Here is a 20384-nt window from a genome sequence, read left to right on the forward strand (position 1 = left end):
TTGCCTGAAACCAGCAACTCGCCACGTGGACTAACGTTTCCTTCATAATACTTGTCCTAAGCGTCCTTTTCCTTTCTTGCTTTTTAAAAAAAACGAAAAAAAAACAAAATTCAAGCGCGCCCCCTCTGACGTCACGTTTTTGGTATTTAAAAACACAATTTACTTTTTTTTGTTGCTATTTTTATTTACAAAAATGCAGTTGCTTTTTGGCACTGGTATGTTCTAACTTCTCCTCTCTTTTTTTTTTCGTAAACTAACTTCTCCTCTCTCTCTCTCTCTCTCTCTCTCAAGCTTCCTGCTTCATCATTGGTAGCAGCATGCGCCTCTCGTTGATGGGCCGATGCACAGGTATGCGTCAGTCCGCTGCCGCAGGTTCATATGATTTTGATGCTTCTGAGTATGATTTTGATCTTGCTGTTGGCCGCTGATCTCTTGCTCTAATTCATCTCATGTGCACTGCTTCTTATTGGAGATTAGTATGAGTTTCATTCTGTTGTTGGCCACTGATCCCGAGCTTTAATCCGTTTCATTCTGAAGTTTAAACTAAATTTGTCGGCCATTAATCTGTAGCAGCTTCGAGTTTCTTATTTTCTTGTTGTTGGCCACTAGTTTCGAGCTTTAGTTCGCTTCATGTTGTGCACTGCTTCTTAATGGAGATTACTACGATTTTGATTCTGTTGTGAACTCTAATCGGTTTGACTTGGAAGATTAAATTGATTGTTTCGGCAATTAATCTGTAGCAGCTGCGAGCTTCTGAGTTCCTTCCATTCAGAGTATTGAACTGATTTGTCGGCCATTAATCTCTGACAACTTCGAGCTTCTCAATGGAGATTATGGTCTTAATTATGTTGTTGGCCACTGATCGCGAGCTTTAATCCTTTCCATTTAGAAGATTAAACTGATTTTGTCGGCCCCTAATCCGTTAGCAGCTTCGAGCTTCCTTTCATTCAGAATATTAAACTTATTTAGTCGGCCATTAAATCTGGATGAGCTTCTTAATCCGTTCCATCCAGAAGATTAAACTGATTTTGCTGGTCACTAATCTGCGGAACTTAGAGCTTTCATGCTTTCCTCAGGCTGCCTTTTCTGGATTTTTACAATCTTTCGTTCATTAACGAGATTAAACTGATTTTGTTGGCCACTGATCTGTCGCAACCTTGGTTAAATTCTTTCCTCCAACTTTTTTTCCTCAATTTTACAATCTTTCTTTTTTGATTGCAGGTTATCGATGAAATTTGGGCAGCCAGTCTGATAACCATTTTGCCATCAGAAAAACGTTTTTGTTTGTACAGACTTCTTTAGAGGAAATCCATGGATGGTCCTCGAGTGTACAGCTGCATCAATTGCCGTTGCCTTGTGGCGCATCATGATGATGTTATCTCCAAATCCTTTCATGTAATCCACTGATGCCTTTTTGTATTTGTGTAATCATGTTTGAAGCCATGATGATGGAACTTACGCATATGATATTAAAGCCATGCTGAAGATAATTGCAGTGGTATGTTATGATGTCTGTTAAGATTGCATGGGCAATGTTAAAAGTTCTGTACCTGCTGCTTTTTCAGTTATTTTAGAGATCACAGGTATACATACAAAAATCATGTTTCTGGCTTGAATTGTTTTGGGATTTTTGCCCCTGCTTTGGACCATCCTGGGAGGTTTCTTTGACTTTGCTCTGCCTATTTTATACTTCTGAGGCATACATTTTAGGACAGCTTTTCCTTTTCACAAACCTCGATTGAGAATTTTCAGAAAAGTTAAGAACAATTTGGTCAGACCTGTGGTTACATGTGGGGGCAGTTTACCAGACCTGTTTTTACATGTGGTCCTTCTACAAGTCTAGAGCTATGCAGAGCACCAATTACCACAGAAATAATGATGGCTCCTCTTTTAAGTCAATGATGGGACAGTGTTTGAATTGTGGCCACAGAGAGAATGTCTACATGTTTCAAGTTTCTCAAGAACTGGTCCAGCAAAAGCGACTTCCCTGCGTAATCAATTCAGCTGGACACATATCTTAGGTTGACATGCTTTGTTGCCTGTATCAATGATGTGGGGGGTCCCCATTGACAATATCAGGATTGGGCTTTTTGCAGATTTGATCATTGATAGTGGTTAAAGAAAGCATGGCTAATTGAGAGGAGAGTGCATGTCCAAGAGAGAGAATATAACATATATTTTTAACTATATGGTAATTTTGATAGGTGCTCCATGCAGTAAAATGAATGTATAAGCTGTGAATGGTCAATTGTGGCAATGCATGTAGTGCTGGATGGTGACCATCATAGATGTATTTGGGCAGCCCATTTAGGCTTACTGCCCATGGATTTGACTGGCCTGCTGATCATTACCCACCTTTGTTCTTATAAAACAATCAAACTTTAACATATGAATCTATCTTTTAATTCATGCTGTCATCTTGTAGTTGTGAGCTCTGTTAGGGTTTGATAAAGATGGAGGAGCTCTTAACTGTTTCTAGAGGATTCATTAGTGTGCATTTCGGTTTTAGATTGTTTGTGAGTGTGTTCATGCTGGCTGCCTTCTATTTTAGCCAGTGCATTTCGATTATAGTGCTGCCCCGGCTGTGTTCACATGCGGAATGCTGGCAATCAGGTTTAGACCTGGTAGCTGCAGCGATTTATGCAGATAGCCAGTTATTTTCTGCAGGTGGTCATTATATATGCTGGTGGCCCATTTTAGGGCATGCTTTTGCAGCAGGTTTTCCAATCCATCTCTTGCAGGTTCAACATTCTCTCCGTTATCAGCCTGATCCAGTGCCCTCACTGACACCTTGGGCTGTGTGCAGGCACAATCCACATTGCTTTCAGCATTCTGTTTCCAGATTAGTGCAGTTCTTTCCTTTTATTTTGTGCATTTATATCAGCTCTCTTCCCTTCTCTCTCCTTGTTTGTGTCTTTTTCTTTGCACTCTCTTATATGCTATCATTGCCAAATGAGAGGACCTAGAGGTTCTATGAAAAGCAGAACACACATACCTTGCTGTTTTGTGTAGATTTGCCACAAATATCAGCCATCTAAGAGGGGGCGACAGCTGCCCATTATTGGCGATGATATGTTGCTGCCCTGCACTCATAAAATGCTTATCTTCTTGCACTGTTTGGCCATCTATGTGGAGCATCTACTATCAGAACTCAAAAGTGGGTGTAGGGATGGAAGTGTGAGAATCTGGTGTAATAGACTGCACAAACACAAGAAAGAAGAGAGGCACTGCAAAGAAATATGAAGATTGTACAGAAACAAGCGCCCATAAATCAGGTGACCACATTGCATTGGAAAAGATAAATGCCCAGCCCATTGATACATGCACAGAATTGACAATATTTGCTAACACCCTCTCTTAGATCATGGGTGATTCGGTACAATGCAATATACAATGATAATGACTCAACATAGTACATACAACAATGACACTTAGATAGGAGCATGGATACCCAAGCAGTAGGTGTGCGAGCCACCACCAAGGTGCCTCAGAGAGAACCTGACATCAATGTCGATCATACCAGCTCTTGAAAACCGGAAGGAGTCCTAGTAGCTCTCTATATCTATCAACAATGTCTTTGGAGTAGCATACATGACCATACCACTCTTTGTTAAGAAACAACCCATCATGAACTTGGATGTCAATCCTAGTTCCAAGATTTATATTAGCGATACTTCTGTAGACTATTGATGTATAATGGAAAATCCCTCTTTGGGTCCTTTACACTTGTGTGGAATGTATAGATGAGGCTCAACTTCCCCATCTCCACTACCCTTTCGCACTCCCTCTTTGGCACTTTTGCGAGTTACTACAAATGAACCCTTACACAACTTGTTCTTTGCCTTTGCTAGATTTATGGCTCGGAGTAGAAGGAGGATGAAGATGATGACTCGTCAAAGGAGGTTGTATGCTACTTTGCCGTCTTTTTCTTCTCCTTCTGCGATACCTTCCTTGGAATCCTTGCATAGATGTCTCTTTTTACCAAAACACTTATAGCATTGGGCCTTGGTCTTTGTAATCGGTTATCCAAGCACTTTTGCCACACATGATAGACAACGTGCATACTTAGAGATGATACAAGTGGACACTGACATCACTTTCGATAGTCAGCGTCCCGGTTGCGGAATGAGACATAATCACAAAAAAGAGATTAAATAATAAATGTATTCAAAGTTCTATCCAAAATATATTGATGAAATAAGGACAATATAAATATTAGGAACCGATACGGTCACAACACAGGACTGCAGGAATAGCTAATGCTGAATCATAAGTACTAAACAAGTACTAGATACAAGACCAAGGTAGTATTACTGCCAAATGTATTGACTGTGGATGATACAATATAGGCTCTATTGATAGAGAGCACTTAGAATGCCAGTCAAGAGAGATTGGCAAAAGGGGCTCGGGAGGAATATGGTAGTGAAGCAAGAGAATCCTTTGATACTTAACCTCTAAGGTTGTGCATATGCTTGAACAACAACAATTATTTGCTCCTTTTCTTTATATAGACCGTTGCCTACAGTGGGACATTCTCTCCGCTTATGTGTCATTTTGCTTCTACACACGTCAACTCTTTAATGCGTCGCTGGCGTCTCTTGGCTTTAACGGCCGCTAAGTGCCGCCGACTTTGGAATTCTTTCTCTTCCTATCACCCCTCTTTGAAGTTACAAAAGCCTCCTCATGACCACCATATTGAGATGAAAGCTGAAAGTTAGAGCCCGAGTGGAAGCACACAAGCGGAAGAAAAAGCAAAGCAAGAGCTATAGCGGATGGAGCAAGAGAGAGAGACACCGTATGTGGGAACTCTTTAACAATCACAATGTGTGACCAACCTTTTCTTATTCAATAGTCATTGAAAGAATAAAGAATAAAGTAATAGTAATGGGTGCTCGCCACTTGTAGTGTACAAGTGTGCAGTCAGAGTATATGAAGTAAATATAGGGTGACGTAGGTAGAGGGTACCTTATCTCCGATAACCTTTCACTTAAAGGTGAATGCGCTTCTAGTAAGGAGAGAATAAGAAAAAGTGATAAAGTACAAATGTATAGAAAGTACAATAGGATGAGGAATAGATGTCATCTTATCCATCATTTTCCTAAGGAAGGATTTCTTGACAAGCTCAATAGACTTTCAGTGAGCAGATTTGCAGGATTCTTGTTTGTTGAGATCTTGACAAGCTCAATAGACTTGTCCTCTATCATCTCCTTGACGAGTGATAGCGCACCTCAATGTGCTGTCTTCACATGGAAGCTCCGGATTCTTGGCCAACTGAATAGCACTTATAGAATCTGAATGCAATGTAGGAGTAACAATAATACTCAAGTCTGTCACTAGGAAATCTAACCATAGGGACTCCTTGCAAGCCTCAGTGGTTGCAACATATTCTACCTCAGTAGTAGATAAGGCCATGTATTTTTGCATCTTGGACATCCAAGAAACAATACCTCCACCAAAAGTGAAGATATATTCAAAGGTGGACTTCCTATTATCTGCATGTCTTGTATGGTTGGGGTAAGTGTAACCGATGACTATAGTATCCTAACCACCATAGCAAATGCTCATATCTGTAGTATCTTTTAGATACATCATGATACCCTTCACAGTGTCTCAATGTTATCGGCCAAGTGTAGCCATATAGTACGCCACAACTCTCATTGCAAATGCTATGTTTGGACGAGTGGCTACCATGGTATACATCAAACTACCCATTGTGGATACATAAGGATCTTAGTCATTTTGGCTTTCTCCTCATTTGAGTGGGGACAATTTGCTTGACTAACCTTCATATAGAAAGGTAAAGGATAGCCAATAGGCTTAACATTCTCTATATGGAAGCACTTAAGGACCTTTTGTATGTACTCCTTTTGTGACAAGTGGAGTCTCGTAGAGTGATTGTGCGTGATACGCATTCCAAGAATATGTGAGACCTGTCCCATGTTCTTCATCTCAAGCTCTTCTTGAGTTGAGTTTTCAAGCATTCAACTCATCATAAGCTCTCCTAGCAATCAATATATCATCCACATAAAGGAGTAAGATTGGGACCGCATAAATGCATCAAACTTTGATACCATTTTCTAGGTGCTTCTTAGAACCATAGAGAATCTTTCTCAATTTGCACACTGGGTGTTCCTTGCCATTTTTCTGAAAGCCCTTAGGCTGTCGCATATAAATCTCATCATGCAAGTTCCTATGTAAGAAAGCTGTATTAATATTCATCTGATAGAGATCAAGATCTAAGTGAGCAATCAAGGCCAACACCAAGTGTAGGGTAGTCATCTTGACTACAAGAGAAAGGACCTCATCAAAGTCAACACCATGCTTTTGCTTAAAACCTTTAGCAATCGACTTAACCTTATATGTTGGCTTGGGGCATCTAGGGGTACTCGTTAACTTGTATACCTACTTGTATAGTAATGCATGTTTCACACTGGGTAAATGAATTAAATTCCATGTATGGTTTTTTGCAATGAGTCATATTCTGATTGCATGGCCCTCTTCCAAGAGTGACTATTACCTTTGCGTATGGCCTCCTCATAAGTAAGGGGCTCACCAGAATTTGTTCCTATAACATAGTCCATGGAGGGCTCAAGCTGATCAGATTGACATCTCTCTCTAGTAGATTGTCTCAAAACAGAGGTTGTGGGGTTTGTACATCCTGTCCAACATAATGATCATGGGCTATTGGAACATCAGTTTGCAGGCTGTCTAGCTGGCTGTATAGTAAGAGAAGGCTCCTCTTAAAATATCACCTTGTGTATTTTAACTACTTGCTCAAGTTGCTTATACATCTTCTCATGGAAAACAACATCATGTCTACGTATGACCTTCCCACATAACCAAGAAAGATGCACTTCACTGATTTAGGATCCAACTTATTACATTTATCCTTGGAAACATGGCAAAAAGCCTCACATCCAAAGACACGTGATTTAGCATATGATGAAAGTTTTTCAGACAATACCGCCTTTGCAACTTGACAACCTATAGCAGTACATGTGGATTTGTTTATTAAGTGTACGGTAATAGTAACTGCCTTAGTCCAAAAATGCTACGTTAAGCCTGCTTAGCTAAGTATACTATGGTCTCTCTCTTGAATTGTCCTATTCAAGTGCTTTGCAATACCATTTTGGGATGGGATGTAAGTGGCGGTCAATTGACGCTTAATACCTTGCGCATTGGAAAACTGCTCAAATGCTTTAGAGACATATTCACCCCCATTATTTGACCTTGGGCATTTCAACCTATATCTAGATTAGTTCTCAATAAGAGCAAGCCAACACTAAAAGGTAGCCAATACATCCGATATTTGCTTTATGGGATATGCCCATACCTGTCATGATGTGATAGGAATGAAACCAATCCCTATGCAGGGTAGCATGGAAAGAAGCCCTCCAATCAAGAAGCCAACACTGAGAAAAAGTGGCTTGCAAAGTGAATTGGCTGAAAATAGAATGAAATTCATTCAGACATATAGACACACTAATCTTTTCCTTTATATGAAGATCCATGAGCTGTTTCAACCATGGCTCCCAAGAGATATAGAGACGTTGTGGGGGGGTTCCCATGTGTGATGAAGTGGTCGTTGTTGTTGAACCTTAATCTGAAACTGAAGCACACCTTGAAGTTGTTTCTAAACCCATTCAACCCAAAGAATTAGTCATCACATAGCAACTCGAAGTTGCAGTCATTCCCCGTAACAACAATGGATTGGTCCATAGAGGATACTTAGATTTGGTGAAGGGAAAAATGGTAATTCTAAATCTTTGAGTTTTGTCTAAAATTTCATAAAATCTTTATTTACCTTATGTGGTTACTCATGTGCACTTCAATGTAATTAAAGAAAGAGGCTTCGGATATTAGAAAAGCATGTAAAATGAGTCTTTTGCCTTATAAATTGTATGTGGTTAGAATTTACTTAAATTTACTATTAGGGTGAAACATACTAGAATTATGATTTCTTTTTAAACAAGAATACGAGAATTGATGAAGGGATATAGTCTATGCTGTATATGTTAAAAAGTGAGTGAAAAACAATGTTTCTATGGTAATGTTTGTTTTTAGATTTGAGACTAATGAAATATGTATGTTGTGGTTTCGTGCTTGTAATAGCTGGACGTGTTATGGAATATGGTGGTTCACAACATTGGGATTCCCAGCCCAACACTCCTTAGTACTCTGTAGAGTGTGGAAAAACTCACTTGTGGGTGGGGGTCTTATGTTCTCTAGGGATGTAGGTGTTTGTTTTGTTTTGATTACTCCAACACTTGAGAGGGAAAATGGCTGAGTGATAAGTGTCCCTGTTATGTAGGACGGCTTGTGAAGGCTTTCTCTTGCCTATCTACACATCTTTGGGTGTATTGCCTACATGTACACTCCAAATGACAAGTGGTTGAAGCTCTTGCTCAAATCAAAGTTACTCATTTTTGTGGGTTACTCTTTAGAGGCAAAGGCTTATTGGGTGTTTGATCCCCGAACAAATAAGATCTACACTCAACGAGGCATCACCTTTGATGAGAGGAGTGTCCTAAATTCTCTTCCATCTATTGATGAAATACCCTCTTTTGTGCCTAGTGAGCTCAAATTAGTTTCTACTCTTGATCCCATTGAAGAGCGCCGCCCCCCCCTCCCCTTCTAGTCAACCTCTGAGGGACTCGTTGGGCTAGTACTGGTAGGTCTTGTGTGACTCATGTATACTTCCTTCTAACACTCCCTCAAATGGTCCTAGATGCTTCCCAAGGCTTACTTCTTCATTGCACTTTAATGAATTAGCCTTTGCGGTTGTATTATCTTGCGCATAGTGAGCGTGAGACGTTGAAGGAGGCTCTCGAGGCATTCAGTTATGGAGTATGAACTAGAGAGTATGGCCAAAATAGGACTTGGGATCTTGTTGATTGTCCTTGCTAGAGGAAGTAGATCAACATGAAGTGGATTTTTTATGTTGAGTACAAGGCAGATGGTACTTTGGACAAGTACAAGGCTCACGTAGTAGTGCGATGCTTTTGTCAAAAGATTTCGACTTGAAGGAGACATTTTCCCCTATAGCCCATTTGATGCCCATCCGCCTCCTTTTGAGCTCGGCTACCTATTATAAGTAGCCATTGTGTTAGATGGATGTAAAAAGCACATTTCTGAATGGTATTTTGGAGGACTTATGGCTCAGCTACATGACTTTGCTATTCTTGGCTATGGGAATAAGGGTCTTCACTGGAAGAAAGCTCTTTATGGGCTGAAACAAGCTCTGTGGGTGTAGTATCATTGAATTCATCGCTTCTTTAAGGACCAGTTTTTTAAACCCTCTCCTTATGATCCACATTTGTAAGTATGAAGATTAAGAGGGGGTTTCACACATTGTGCTTTATGTGGATGACCTAATCAATGGTATATTTGTATCAAGGCAAAAATATACCTTGCAGTTGGTTAACTAGATGCTTTCCTGATGTTGTTAGATCAATGGACATCCCATTTGATCTGACTTTAAATTAATCAAGAATCTTTATTAGATATGCTCAATACCCCACCCTCATAAGGTGCCACCAATGATCCATGGTGCTCAAAGCTGTAAGGACCCCATTATGAGGAGACGTTATATGTGAGCCCGGATATTGGTTGAGTCCTGACTTGTATGTCAGATGAGGTCTATTTGACCGGATGGCAAAAAGGTGACCGTTGTGGATCTAATCTTTGGGCTAGATAGAGTAGTTAAGCTGGTAGCAACTCGAGGCATATTGCATTGAGTTACGGGGTAAGGGAGTTATCAAGGGCCCCTATTTTGGGGTCTGGGGATCGTGCCCCCGGCCCGACGATAAAGGGAATATTCCTTGGCCGACTAGTGGAGGCTCATATGGTAGGTCGGTTAGGGCCGACCTAATCGTCTTCATGGGCTATAAAAGCTAAACCCCTTCACAGCTATCCATTATCTATCTTTCACCTAGTTAGAGTTATTCTAGGTAGCCTTAAGCTCTTCATCTATTTTCTGTCTAGATCGCCATCTAAGCTTCATAGTGGAAGCGCATGGGTGGACAGAGCCATCTTTATATTAGTTGTTTGGAGCTAAAGAAAATTTTTTTCCTCCTCTTATCTATTGTGTACTCTCTATCTTTTTCTCAAATTCTGTTCGTTGCGCTGTGTAATTTTTACAGGGTATTAGAGCCTAGGGGGCTCTAGGGATCGAAGAGTGTACAAGAGGCAAAGGCTTCAACAGCAAAGAGGAACGATGTCGTCTTCCGGAAGCGGTTCTAGCGCATTAGGAAGCGGTGTAGGTTGTGGTGCTGCTGTACGGGCTATTCAAACATTGAGGATTCGTCCACCAACCTTCAGTAAAGGTAAGTTAGATGGTACAAACTACACCTTATGGAAGTTTAAAATTATAACTATCCTTGATTCTTATGAGCTTTTGGAGATTGTGCTGGGGACTGACGCAGAACCATAGCCTATCCCCGACCCATCGAATTCTAGTGTGATGATTCCTCTGAATGCAGATTTTCTACGAGCTTGGAAACGAAGGAACGCAGATGCATTTTGTGCCTTAGTTACAAGTTGTTTTGACAGTGTTTTGACTTTGATTCAGTATACAACCAAAGCATTAGAGACTTGGAATGTACTGAGTGTTGAGAAACATGCGGGATCTAGAGCATGGCAGTGAGTTATGGTGGATGGAAGGAGAAGTGTGGACTCATGATGGAGAAGACAAAGACACTGTTTGTTACACAAGTGAATTAGATTTCAAGATTGAGACTTGGACTCATAAACACAATCTTGTGTATGTGGACAATGACATTGATACTTCACTGAAAAGAAAAGAGTACTATCATTGCATTAAGAAAAGGAAGCAAGTACAATGCTTTATAGGAAAGTAGGAAACTGCAATAGGCACCACTGTGCATATGGGATAGGTTAGCTTGCATGTCCTTGGCCTTGAAGCTCCATACAAAGAGGCTGTTTAGTAAGTGTGATTGCTGAATCTCAACACCCCTCCTTAATCACAACTAGAAAGGCACAAAGTGTGTAGAGGTTGTAATGAGAACCACCTGTAAAGTGTGGGCACGCCACAAACATGGTAGATACCAGAGGCTGTCGCAGAAAAGGCTAAGTGTGGGCACCAAAACATGATGGACATCCAGAGGCTGTAACAGGGGCCTCACAAAGTGTACAGGGACTGTAATGCCAAGTTACATGAGGAGTTTACAAAGCTTATGGCAGGAAGCATTAGGGCAAGGAAGTACAAGGCTTTTAAAACAGTCTATCAGAGTAATGAGAGTAGAAGGACTGATGAGTCTTGTTCTTCCGATCCTGGTGGTTTTCATCTTCATCTTCTTCTTCATCTTTTGGTCCATGGTCTTCTTCTTCTTTCACAGCTGCAAGATAGGCCTTTTGGGACCTCTTTCTAGCATGACAGAACTTCTCAGTATGTTCGGTCCTTTTGTAGAAGTCACAGAAAAGCGGTTCCTTTTTACCTTTGTATCTGTTGTTTACATATAACATTTGTTCATCCTTTGAAGTGCTGGGCTCTTCTTTGCTTTTAAGTTTCTTTTCTTCTTCTAACAGAGAGGCTTTAATATCAACAAGTTGAGGATCAGGCATATTGGTTAGAGTGGTTGATACATTATCATAGGCAGGAGGCAGACTTTTCAGCAAGACACCAATACAAACATCTTCATCCATTTTTAACTTTATTCCTGCAAGTTGAGTAAGCAGGCTTTCCATGTAGTTCAGATGGGATGCCAGGGATGTATGAGGCTTCATATCAAGTCGGAAAAATTCAATTAATAGACCATACTTAGATGACTTTGACTGTGCACCAAATAGGGTATCCAATTTATCCCAAGTGTCATGGGACGTGTCACAGGCATCCACATGATGGATGTAGCTGTCGTCCAATTCCAGTTTGATGATGGCTTGTGCCTTGTCATCATTCTTCTGCCAAGTAACTGCAAGGTTTGCATCTCGAGGTTTCTTCTCTTTGCCATTTGTGATGGCCCAAAGACCCTTCTTCATCAGGATGAGCTTGATGCGGGTTTGCCAAGTGTGGAATCCGACTCCTTTGAATCGAGCATTTGGAGAGTCTTTTCCCATGTTGAGGTTGCAAGATCAACAGCAAATCAACACCAGAATTCTGAGATTTTATCAGTAGAAGAGCAGATTGCAATGTGTCAAGAGACACAATTAATGACAGTGTGAAAACACACTATGTCAGTGTTGATGTTGAGCTTGATTCTTCTTATTCGGGATCGTTCGGGGGATCGTTCGGTCGTTCTTTAATCTTCTCAGGTCCTTCCTCTCCTTGATTTGATGCTGGGTCAATGGATTAGAGTGGGATTTAGCTTGGTTTAGTGTTAGGAGTGAGAAAAATGAGAAAAAAAGAACCTTGAGAGATTTTGGCTATGGCTGACAGTTTAGGGTTTTAGATAGGGGCCTAGTTTTTTGCAGATTGCAAGAGCTATGGTTGATCATTTCCAAAACTTTTTTTATGGAAATGAAGCTTACTTCAAGCTCTTCAAAAGCCCTATCCTCCTCGTCAAGATCGTGGCCTGTATGGCGCGCGCAGAGTGGACGAACAGACACGGCGCAGATTTGGGCAGCGATGTCGAATGTCTGCAATGCCAGGGCTGTAGATCACCGATGTGGTCGATTGTTGTGCCAGGAGGGAGCGCCCTAAGTAGAGGAAGATATGTCTAGAAGAAAGTTCATAAAGATATGCTTTACAAAGAGAGATATGAAGGCTCCATGGGGGGTATGTCCTGCAGGTCACAGTTGAAGACTATGGCAGTGACTGGGAATTTTCACAATGCTGAGCTTCAGATAGCCAAATGTCATAGATTGATGTGATACAGGGAAGCTTTGTGAGTTGGGGAATACTTTTCCAGAAGGAAGCTCCAAGAGATTTAACCTGTGGAATGAGATATAAGCAGCTCAATCTGACAGGGTGCCGCTGGCTATGGCTGCCATAGAAGCTTAAGTGAGGGTAGAGTTGGGAGATGAAGTCATGGGATGGAACTAAGCTGACCAGAGATTAACATGAGCTGAGAGAGGGCAGAGGAGAGCTAAGCCGAGCTGAGCCATGCCCGACTGGGCTCTGATACCATGTTGAGAAACATGCGGGATCTAGAGCATGGCAGTGAGTTATGGTGGATGGAAGGAGAAGTGTGGACTCATGATGGAGAAGACAAAGACACTGTTTGTTACACAAGTGAATTAGGTTTCAATATTGAGACTTGGACTCATAAACACAATCTTGTGTATGTGGACAATGACATTGACACTTCACTGAAAAGAAAAGAATACTATCATTGCATTAAGAAAAGGAAGCAAGTACAATGCTTTATAGGAAAGTAGGAAACTGCAGTAGGCACCACTGTGCATATGGGATAGGTTAGCCTGTATGTCCTTGGCCCTGAAGCTCCATACAAAGAGGCTGTTTAGTGAGTGTGATTGCTGAATCTCAACACTGAGGAGTCAGTAAGGAACACGAAACCAAACAAGGATTCAAAACTTAGAGAATCAACTAGTAGTGGAGAAGTTTGTTGAAGGAGAGACGATTGAAGCATTCATCACTCGGATTAAGAATCTGCGTGACCAGATGGCTAGCGTTGGGATACAAAAGACTAGTGAGGAGCTAGCTCGGAGGTGTCTTCGGATTTGTCCACAAAAGTTTGATGGACTAGTAACCGCTCTTAATACTTAGGTGAGACCTCAAGCTTTGAGTTTTGAGGAGTTTTGTGCATTATTGATGGAGGAGGAGTTGAGACTGAAAGCCCAAGAAGGAAGCAACAATGGAGATGTTGCATTTTCTGCCAATGCAAAAGGTAAAGGTGGTTACTCCACAAAAAATGATGGTGACAAAAAGAAGAAGGGTGGTAAGAAGAAGTTTCAATGAGAGTGCTTCTATTGCAAGAAGAAAGGATATGCAATCGCAGATTGTCATGTCAAGAAGACAGATGAAAAGAATGGTACTCTTAAAAGTAAAGGGAAAGAGACAGTGAATACGGCTGAAGCAGAGTTGGAGTTATTCATGGCGACCATTGAAGAAGTGTGCTCCTCGGCACAAAAAGAATCTACCATTGACTCATGGGTGTTGAGTAGTGAGGCCTCCCGTCACATGACCAACAAGAAAGGTCTATACAGTTCTATGCAACCTCTACAAGAATCCATCACTGTGACGGTTGGAAATGATGCAAAATGCTCTATTGCGGGTACAAGTACTATTTCTTTTGTTGCTGCAAATGGTAAAGTCAAAAAGCTTTCAAATGTGTTGTATGTTTCCGAAATTAGAAGAAATCTGTTATCAGTTGTTGTTGCCATAACTGATCTTGGTCATGAAGTGAAATTCAAGAAGACATGTGCAGAAATTCTCGACAGTGTTGGCAAAGTTGTTGGCAAATGAGAAACAATGAACAACCTATATGAGCTAAGTGCTCTTCCAGTCACCACTGGAGTGGGTACAAGTAAGCTTTGGCATGAAAGGTTTGGACACATCGGATTTGCAATGTTGAAGGAGATGCACAAGCAAGGTATGGTTGCTTACCTTCTTGTAGTGATTGAATTGAAGGAACCATGTGAAGCTTGTATGATGGGCAAGCAACAGAGAAAGACATTTCCACAAGAAAGCAAGAATAGAGCACATGCTCCTCTAGAGTTGGTCCATTCTGACTTGTGTAGTAAGATGTCTATATAGGCCTTGGGGGGATTTTCTTATTTTATGTTGATTGTCGATGACTATAGTAGGAAGATGTGGGTGTACTTTCTTTGTGATAAGGCTCAAGCTTTCGGTAAGTTTAAAGAATGTCTAAAACTTGTTGAAAATGGAACAGAGAAAAGTGTGAAGAAATTTAGAACAAATGGTGGTGGTGAGTTCAACTCAAAGGAGTTTGAAGACTTTTACAAGAGCAAATGGATCAAGTGTCAATTGATGACGCCTCACATACCTGAGTAGAACAGTATTGTAAAACGTAGGAATCGCACCATTGTGGAGATGGCAAGATGCATGCTAAAGGGCAAGGGATTGCCTAATCATTTTTGAGCTGAAGCTGTTAATATTGCAGTCTATATTCTAAATCGGAGCTATACAAAGGCTCTCAAGGGAAAAACACTTCATAAGGCTTACACTGGTAAGAAACCATCTGTCTCACATTTCAGAATTTTAGATGTGAATGTTATGCACATGTTCCAGATGAGAAGAGAAGCAAGTTAAAACCAAAAAGCATAAAATGTATGTTATTGGGTTATAGTGATGAGCAAAAGGCTTACAAATTATATGACCAAGAGACAAAGAAGATCATCGCAAGCCGTGATGTGGTGTTTAAAAAGCAGCCGCATATAGTGGAGGAGGAGAATGTAAGTTCTTCTACTTTATCATCAAGCGAAGAAGTAGTCCACTATGAACCTATCTCGAGAGCTGTCCCTATCCTTGAGGAGGAAGCATCATCTTCAGATGATGAGGAAAAAGTTCACCAACCTACCATCACCCCACCGGAAAAGCCATTGCCGCGTTGGGTGAAGTAGCTCTATGACCACAATAATCCTATGCCTACATCTATTGAGGAGAAGGTAGACGGACCAAGGAGGTCTCAGATAATAGAGGAGCAAAGGAGGGCTTCTACTCACATAGTCAATATGGCCTTGATGGTTGAGATTATGAAAGAAGTAAATGAGCCAACTAACTTAGAAGAAGCACTTGTAGATCTAGCATGGAAGACAGCTATGCAAGCCGAGTATGACAACATAATGAAGAATGACACTTGGGAGGTAGTGGATCGGCCAGTAAAGCGGAAGGTTATTGGCACCAAGTGTATATGGAAGGTAAAGTACAAGGCTGATGGTACCTTAGAAAAATACAAAGCCAGACTGGTTGTTCAAGGATTTTCACAGGTTGAAGGGTTTGATTTTCAAGAGTTATTTGCCCCAACTACCAGAATGATCATTATTCGCACAATACTTGCAGTGGCCACCCACAAGCAGTGGCTAGTTTACCAAATGGATGTTAAGTCAGCGTTCCTAAATGGTGACCTCAAGGAGGAGGTGTACGTGGCTCAGCCACTAGGGTTTGAGGCCCCCCATTCTGAGAACAAAGTATGTAAGTTGAAGAAAGCATTGTATGAGATAAAACAAGCCCTTAGAGCATGGTACCAGCGGATAGATAAGTTCTTTTTAAGCTTAAACTTCAAAAGACGTGCTTTAGATACTAACTTGTATGTTTATAGGGATGGTGAAAAGTCTGTAGTAATTGTCTAATATGTGGACGACTCTCTTATTATAAGTGACTATGAAGATATGATCAACCAAACTCGAAAAGCTTTGAGTTCTGAGTTTGAAATGACAGACTTGGGCTTGTTGTACTATTGTTTGGGGATTGAAGTCTGGCAAGAGCCAGATCTTCATCTCTCAGAAGAAGTATTGATGGGAGATCTTGAAGGCATTTGGCATGATCAAGTGCAAGGAGATAGCTACATCTATGGAGGTGAATGCAAAGTTATCTGTTGAGGATACATCAACACTAGCAGACATTGGGAGGTATAGGAGGTTAGTCGGTAGTTTGATCTACTTGTGTAACACCAAACCAGATATCAGTTTTGTTGTTGGTGTTTTGAGAAGTTTCTCAAACAAACCTCATGAGAGTCATTGAAAAGCTGGAATGTAGGTGCTCAGATACTTGAAGGAAACTCTTGACTATGGTATTACATTCGGTCCCGGAACTTCTCGTGTGGGGAACTTTGACTCAGATTGGGCAGGAGACAGTGATTCCAGGAAGTCAGTTTTTGGTTATTATTTCTCTTTGTTCATGAATTTTCTCTTGGATTAGTAAGAAGCAGCCAATAGTGGCATTGTCTTCTATTGAAGCAGAGTACAAGGCAGCTTGTTTTGTTGCATGTAAAGCAGTATAGTTACGAAGGATCCTATGGCATATGGGAGTGCAGGATGAAGAACCAACTGTGCTGAGATGTGACAGTCAGAGTTGCATTGCCATTGCCAAAAATCCAGTGTTTCATGCGTGCACCAAACATATAGAGATCCAGTATCACTATGTGTGTGATTTGATCGAGGATGGGATAGTGGAATTGGTCTACCGTCCAACAGAGGAGAATGGAGTGGATATCTTCACCAATGCACTTATGAAGGATCTGCTTCAAGTTCATCTTTAGAGACTCGGCATTGGGCCGAGAAGATAGTTTACTTGTGGGTGGACATTGATGGGGGGGTGTTAGATATGCTCAATGCCCCACCCTCATAAGGTGCCACCAATGATCCATGGTGCTCAAAGTTGTAAGGCCCCCATTATGAGGAGAAGCTATATGTGAGCCCGGATATTGGTTGAGTCTTGACTTGTATGTCAGATGAGGTCTATGTGATCGGATGGCAAAAAGGTGACCGTTGTGGGTCTAATCTTTGGGTTAGACAGAGTAGTTAAGCTGGTAGCAACTCGAGGTACATTGCATCGAGTTGCGGGGTAAGGGAGTTATGAGGGGCCCCTACCCCCGGCCCGATGGTAAAGGGAATATTCCTTGGCCGACTAGTGGAGGCTCATATGGTAGGTTGGTCAAGTTGACCTAATCGCCTTCACGGGCTATAAAAGCTAAACCCCTTCATAGCCATCCATCGTCTATCTTTCACCCAGTCAGAGTTGTTTCAGCTAGCCTTAAGCTCTTCACCTATCTTTTGTCTAGATTGTCATCTAAGCTTCACAGTGGAAGCGCACGGGTGGATAGAGCCATCTTTGTATTAGTTATTTGGAGCTAAAGAATTTTTGAATCCTCCTCTTATCTGTTGTGTACTCTCTATCTTTTTCTCAGATTCTATTTGTTGCGCCGTGTAATTTTTACAATCTTGACACTACATCCCATGATGTAGCGGTCCATCTGCTTTGGCTAACAAGTTCTCAGCCAGACTTGCATTTTGCACATCCATTCTTTCACAATATTTTACTGCACCTTCTGCATCTCACTGGAGTAGTGGTTTGTGAGTCTTGGGATATCTCAGTGGTATTTTACATGTATGGTTGGCATGTTAGTTCTATACAGAATTTGCAGGGATTTGTAGATTTAGTCTGGGCTGTAGACCAGGATACCCGAAAGTCTGGTGGTGGTTATATGTTCTCTCAAATCAGTTCCTGTTTCTTGGTCCAGCCATAAGCATTTCATTGTTGTGGCTTCTCCCATGGAAGCAGAGTACAGAGCACTCTATGGTGCCACCTAAGAGGCCATCTATCTTTGATTGCATCTTCACTGAGATGCATTTTTCTTAACTCCCCCAATTCCATCTTCATTGACAACCAAAGTGCCATTGCCATCACTGCGTTTAGAGTTTTCCCCTGCTCTCTTAAGTGGTATTTCTCAGCTTTGCTCTTCCTCATATGCAGAAAGGCCTGCTCCACTGGTTGCAAGGAACAGGTACTAGAGGCTCTCTAGCTTGGGGAATATTCGATGCTGCCATACCAGCAAACATGATCAGATATGAAAGACTTTTGTTTCGAAAATGTGGATCCAGACTGCAACATTTTCATCGACAACAAGTGTCTGCATCTGAGTGTGCTCTAATGGCCAGGATAAGGTATGTGCTCCAATACTATGATGAAAATAGAGATGCAGAGGAGTGGATAACACAGCATGAGAAGGAAACCGGAACAGAATGAAGGTAGAAGTGATGAATGAGCTAAGACTGAAATACACCATACAGTGGAAAGCCACAATGTAGGGTGTTGATGAAAACTAGGCAGACTAGGAAATGGACAGAAAAATGCACGAGGCCAAAAACTGGGGCCTAGTGAAGGCCCAAAAATGTACATTGATGACTTCATGAAAAATGGCTTCATGAAAATAAAATTGTGCATCTGTGGTGAATGTTTAAGCCATCACACTAGAGTCCAAGTAGAAAAATTTCAGAGTTGTGGTGGAGTAATTGTTCTGCATGCAACTTTTTATACAGTCCATATCTGAAAATGTCACCAGAATTTGAGTAAATTTATGCAACCCAAGCATGGTTACGAGGTTTTAAACTTCAGATAGTTATATCTGGGTGATGGGAACTCGTCAAATCTCTTTTCATATATGCATTAGAGCAGATTGACACTCTGTTGCAAGGAGACTAGGAATGCAATCAAAGTAGAAATGGACGGCCGAATGTGTGGGCAGTTATTGTTGGGATGTTGTGCCTTTGTTTCATATGTCTCATTTCTTTGAATTCATGCTTCTCCTCCTGACATGTGACAGAAACTTGTATGTGAACTCATGTATAATACTACTGTTTTGTTTGCGGAAATGGCGCCATGGCTGAACATCAGTAATGTGGCCTTTCTCAACATTTGGTAACAAAGCAAAGGAGCCCATAGTTAATCTTTCTGCTGTGATTTCAGGGTAGAAATGGAAGAGCTTATCTTTTTGTAACTGTAACCAACGTGTTGGAAGGGCCTAAAGAGGATAGGCAACTATTGACTGGGTTGCATACAGTGGCCGATGTCCGATGCTGCAACTGCCAGGAGCTGCTCGGCTGGAGGTATGAAAGAGCATATGAAGAGACCCAGAAGTACAAGGAAGGAAAATACATTCTTGAGAAGGCAAAAATTATGAGGGAGAATTGGTGAAAGTGCTCATCTCAAGAGTATGATGCAGAGCATATTGTACAGTGTACAGATGTGATGTGGTCTCACCATTGTAAAGTTGTAAAAGCTCAGAATTTCTGGCAAGCTCTAACCCAGCATCTTATGCCTTTTCTTGTGAATCTCACAATTAAAAGCATACAAGATACGTTGATATTTATTGATTTGCATACAGTCAGCGTGCAGACCAGTTCTGTACTTTGATGTATTGATGATCCATCTCTTAATTTCTTACAGCTTCTTGCTGTGCACACATCATGGTTGACTAACCACATTTGAAGCTCTTTTAAACAAAAGTTCCAAACGTATTGAAGCACATGAATTATTCTAAACCTGTCACTGTGGTATATTTCTGGTTATCTGGACTGACGCTTCATCATCACATAGGTATTCCTCAGAATGTTTGGTGTTCTGAATGATATCGTTAAGGTGTGGGTCTTGCAAAAAGTTTGGCAAGATTCAGTGCATGGTGGTCAATAAAGCACTCTCTCAATAATTCCTCTCTTGTGAGTAGGTATTCAAGCACACAATTCAAAAAGGATCTCTCCTTCAATGATGGGTAGTTATATATGCTATCTAATGTGCCTCAGGCCTTCAAATGTGAACCATGACAACTTGTGCTCCAAGTAGAAGCCATTGTGTCATGTTGAGGTTAGCTTGGTATGAACTTGTGTTGCTGAGTTGAGTAGCTTTGGATACACAATGAGATGCATTGAAGTGTCAAGGGAGTAAACACATTCCATAATTTGAGTGAGCTGTTTGGGGGTGGGATGTGTTAAGTTGAGAGGGCCACATT

General features: G+C 41.2%; 1 protein-coding gene across 4 annotated transcripts; it reads left to right on the plus strand.

Moving 5' to 3' along the window:
• The first annotated feature begins 219 nt into the window (after window positions 1–219).
• On the plus strand, window positions 220–19843 carry LOC148037200 (protein yippee-like At4g27745). Of its 4 annotated transcripts, none has more exons than XM_087676126.1 (3): window positions 220–348; window positions 1222–1395; window positions 19346–19843. In XM_087676126.1, the coding sequence occupies exons 2-3, from the start codon at window positions 1312–1314 to the stop codon at window positions 19571–19573; spliced, it is 312 nt and encodes a 103-aa protein (XP_087532252.1). In that variant the 5' UTR covers window positions 220–348; window positions 1222–1311; the 3' UTR covers window positions 19574–19843. The 4 variants fall into 4 exon arrangements, with proteins under 4 accessions (XP_087532252.1, XP_087532249.1, XP_087532251.1 ...); XM_087676123.1 differs by lacking the exon at window positions 19346–19843 and adding an exon at window positions 18353–19331; XM_087676125.1 differs by lacking the exon at window positions 19346–19843 and adding an exon at window positions 18353–19331 and having other exon boundaries at window positions 342–397.
• Window positions 19844–20384: the final 541 nt, after the last annotated feature.

The sequence above is a fragment of the Lygodium microphyllum genome, chromosome 4, assembly GCF_053477565.2.
Source record: "Lygodium microphyllum isolate KBCC chromosome 4, Lygodium_microphyllum_v1.1.10, whole genome shotgun sequence".
NCBI classification, from domain to species: domain Eukaryota; kingdom Viridiplantae; phylum Streptophyta; class Polypodiopsida; order Schizaeales; family Lygodiaceae; genus Lygodium; species Lygodium microphyllum.